Source organism: Musca domestica, unplaced genomic scaffold, assembly GCF_030504385.1.
Source record: "Musca domestica strain aabys unplaced genomic scaffold, Musca_domestica.polishedcontigs.V.1.1 38, whole genome shotgun sequence".
Lineage (NCBI taxonomy): Eukaryota > Metazoa > Arthropoda > Insecta > Diptera > Muscidae > Musca > Musca domestica.
The window spans coordinates 2,469,693-2,473,024 of NW_026712324.1; the positions used below are offsets into that span (position 1 = coordinate 2,469,693).

General features: G+C 33.4%; 1 protein-coding gene across 1 annotated transcript; it reads right to left on the reverse strand.

Moving 5' to 3' along the window:
* Positions 1-2,534: 2,534 nt before the first annotated feature.
* On the reverse strand, positions 2,535-3,102 carry LOC101896898 (uncharacterized protein DDB_G0272718). Its single transcript, XM_005188742.4, has 2 exons — positions 2,960-3,102; positions 2,535-2,889 (listed from the first exon to the last, which is right to left on the reverse strand). The coding sequence occupies exons 1-2, from the start codon at positions 2,972-2,974 to the stop codon at positions 2,557-2,559; spliced, it is 348 nt and encodes a 115-aa protein (XP_005188799.1). The 5' UTR covers positions 2,975-3,102; the 3' UTR covers positions 2,535-2,556.
* Between the last annotated feature and the right edge of the window lie 230 nt (positions 3,103-3,332).

Here is a 3,332-nt window from a genome sequence, read left to right on the forward strand (position 1 = left end):
ATATTTAAAAAAAATCACGAAGGTCTTAACTTCCTTAAAATATTGTTAAAGATTCGACGAATGTAATAAGTCCCTAAAAAAAATTAAAAATCCACGAATTTTATAAGTGCCTGAAAAATGTGTTTAAAAAATTCACAAATGCATGTTATAAGGGCTTGAAAAAAATATTTTAAAAAAAATCCAATTTTTTTAATGATATTTTTAAAAAATTAATGATTATATTTTGCAATTGAGAAAATCCTTTAAAAAATAATATATTGGGCATTTCAAAATATATTTTAAAAATTCACGATTTTATCTAGTACTTAAAACAAAAAATATTTATAAAAAATTCACGCTTATTGAAAATTATAAAAAAATTCTTATTTATACCCTACAATACTATGTGTCGGGGGTATTATAAGTTTGATTGGGCCAAAAATTATGTAACACCACGAAATATTGGTTTCCCACATAGGAAAGTATGGATCTTCCTATCTCTTCCCGAGCTGAGTCGAGCTATGTATGTCCGTCCGTCCGTCTGTCCATGTTAATTTGTAATCACTTTACAGGTTGCAATTATGGTCCGATACTCACGAAATTTAGAATGGAGGTGGGGTCAGAATAGAACCCTATTTCTTTTGGAGATGATCGCATACTATTTAGGTTGTTGTGGTTGATATGGACCAAAAACTGAAAAAATTCCTGATTTTGCAGTTACTCTACAGGTCGCAATTACTCTACAGGTCAAAGCGGACGTTACCATGGCGCTAGAGTTTAGGGCTGGGCAGAAGCCTTCCAATTTTTGAAGGTCATCGGGTAATATTTAGTGGGTGAAATAGGCCACAACATTTGTGTTAAATAAAAGTAAAATTTTCCATTAAACCGCGAATATTTTTAATCCCGACGAAATCACAAATAGACAAACAGGTCAATTCCGACCGTTACGTAGATGCCTATAGTAAATATATCGCTTATATATAGCGAAATATATACAATGTGTATATACAAAGGAAGGGGATGTTAGTTAGAATGCTTATATCTCAAGAATGGCTTGAACGATTTCAGATTGCCTTCTTCACATAAAAGTATAAAATCTAAAAAAATAGCGGAAAAATATGCCAATAATGATGTTAATTTAGATTTTGTAGTATTTTGTGAAATTTTTTTATACTTTCATATTTTTTATCGTATAATATTTTGAAATATTGTTTCACCTTACAACATAGGTTGGGCATATTATATAAGTATTGCAAATATCGTCCGATCTTACGAAAATTTTCACAAGGGTAGGGTTGGGCTTAGAAGAGCTAGGCCTATTGTTTTCAAGGATGTTCGCAATATATTAGGTGTTGAAATGGACCAACAACTAAAAATGTTCCTGATTTTGCAGCCGTTATAAAGGTCACAAATAGAAACCAAAGGACACGAAATCTCGCATAAAGTTAGAGATTAGGACAGCGTGTACAATGGATCACTAATTTTGTGTGAAAAATACCAGCATTACTTACAGGCAATATCCGAAATACACAAAAGGCGAACTTCTGGCTTTTTTTGCTGATTTCGTTGACGAATATCGCCAAATATCGTAGACAAGCAAATCATATAGATGAGTCTAAATCTGGAGATACAGAGGGTCTCTTGCTTTTGGAAATGATCGCAAAATATTTGGGGGATCAAATGAACTAAAAACAGAAATGTTTTTCCAATCACACAATTGAAGGCAATCGACACGTCTGTGAAGAAAGTTAAGGACAGGGAAGAATTTTAGCATTTTGGATTACTATTGGATTATATTTAGCTGTAAAATGGACTACAACAACTAACAGCCCGGGAAGTGCAGAAATATTGGGCAAATGTCCCTAGTCAAAATCCTAGTTTCAAAAGCAAAATCTTCCAATATGGATTTGGACATAAGGGGTTTCTAACATATTGTAGTGTTGTAGGGTATAACATAGTCGGCACCGCACGACTATAGCCTTTGCTTACTTGTTTTCTTTTAATTTTTAAAAATATTGGAAAAAATCCCCGATTATTGGTCTTTGAAAAATATTCTTAAAAAAATCATCGCTTGTTGCTCGATTAATTCCTTAAAATAATTAGTTATTTTGTCGCCGAAAAAAAACATTTTTAAAAAACACATTTTTGTTATTTTTGTTTGTTCTTTATTAAACAACAATTCATTTTGCTAAAACACTTCACTTCGCTTCTTTATCACTTCATCTAATTTTTTGTCGTTTTTTGTTCCATTACACGCAATGTAACTCGACTATATTCACATAATGAAATATATGTACATACATATGTGTGGCATAATGATTATTTTGGTTAGTATATCAACAATGGGTTAAAAAATAGAAAATTAGTTTGAAAGGAAAAAAAAAACAACTTTTAACAAAATTCGTCCTTTGAATAATTGCTTTGACAGAACTAGGCCTTGGGATCAGTGAGCGATTTTTTCTTTACAACATTAAATAGATAAAAATTTTTCTTTTTTGAGTTTAATTATTCACATTTAGAGCAGTCATTTAAAGATTTCAATCCATCCATATCTCTCTTCGCGTTGCTGGGCCGGATTTAATGGAAATGATGATGATCGAAATGATGATGATAAGGATCATAGTGCAATGGCAGGGGATGGATGGTCTTGATAATGGGCGCCGGGTGATATGTTTTTACAATGGGCACAACATGTTTGACAACGGGCACCACGACAGGTTTGATAATCGGAGCACTGTGTATTACTGTCGAACTTTGGTGGGAAATTGCAGCAGGGACATGGACATATTTGGCCACATGCAGGGGCTCATGATGCCCATAGTAAGGATAATCCAAGTGATGGTGATGTCCATGCAAATAGCCGGGACGGGCCGAGCAAAGGGCCACACAGCCTACCAGCAGAAATGATAACTGCAAAAGGAAATTTTGCAATTTAAAATTGTTATTTTCCTTCGTTTCTTCCTTCCCTCCCTCAACTTACCACCTTTGTAAGCATTTTCTATTTTTTTGTAATTATCCTTTGTCTCTCCTTCACGTTTAGAATTCCAAGCCTCGAGCCAATGTAGATATGAACGGTTCTGTTGGAAAAATTTAACTGATGATTGTTGTTGGCCGGGCCAAGTCTTTTATATTTTCCAGCGTTTAGTTTTCGGTTTTCCGTTTGATTTCAAACTCTTTTTGTTGTTTTTCAAATTGAAATTAAGTTCATCGCAAAACAATGCTGTAACCAGCAATCGAGTACAACAACAACACCAAGAATTTTAGCATAACACTATGACATCAAAAAAAGACCATAACAATAGCATTGTTGTTGTTGTTGCTGTTTTTTTTTTCTTTCATTGAAAATGTTGAAG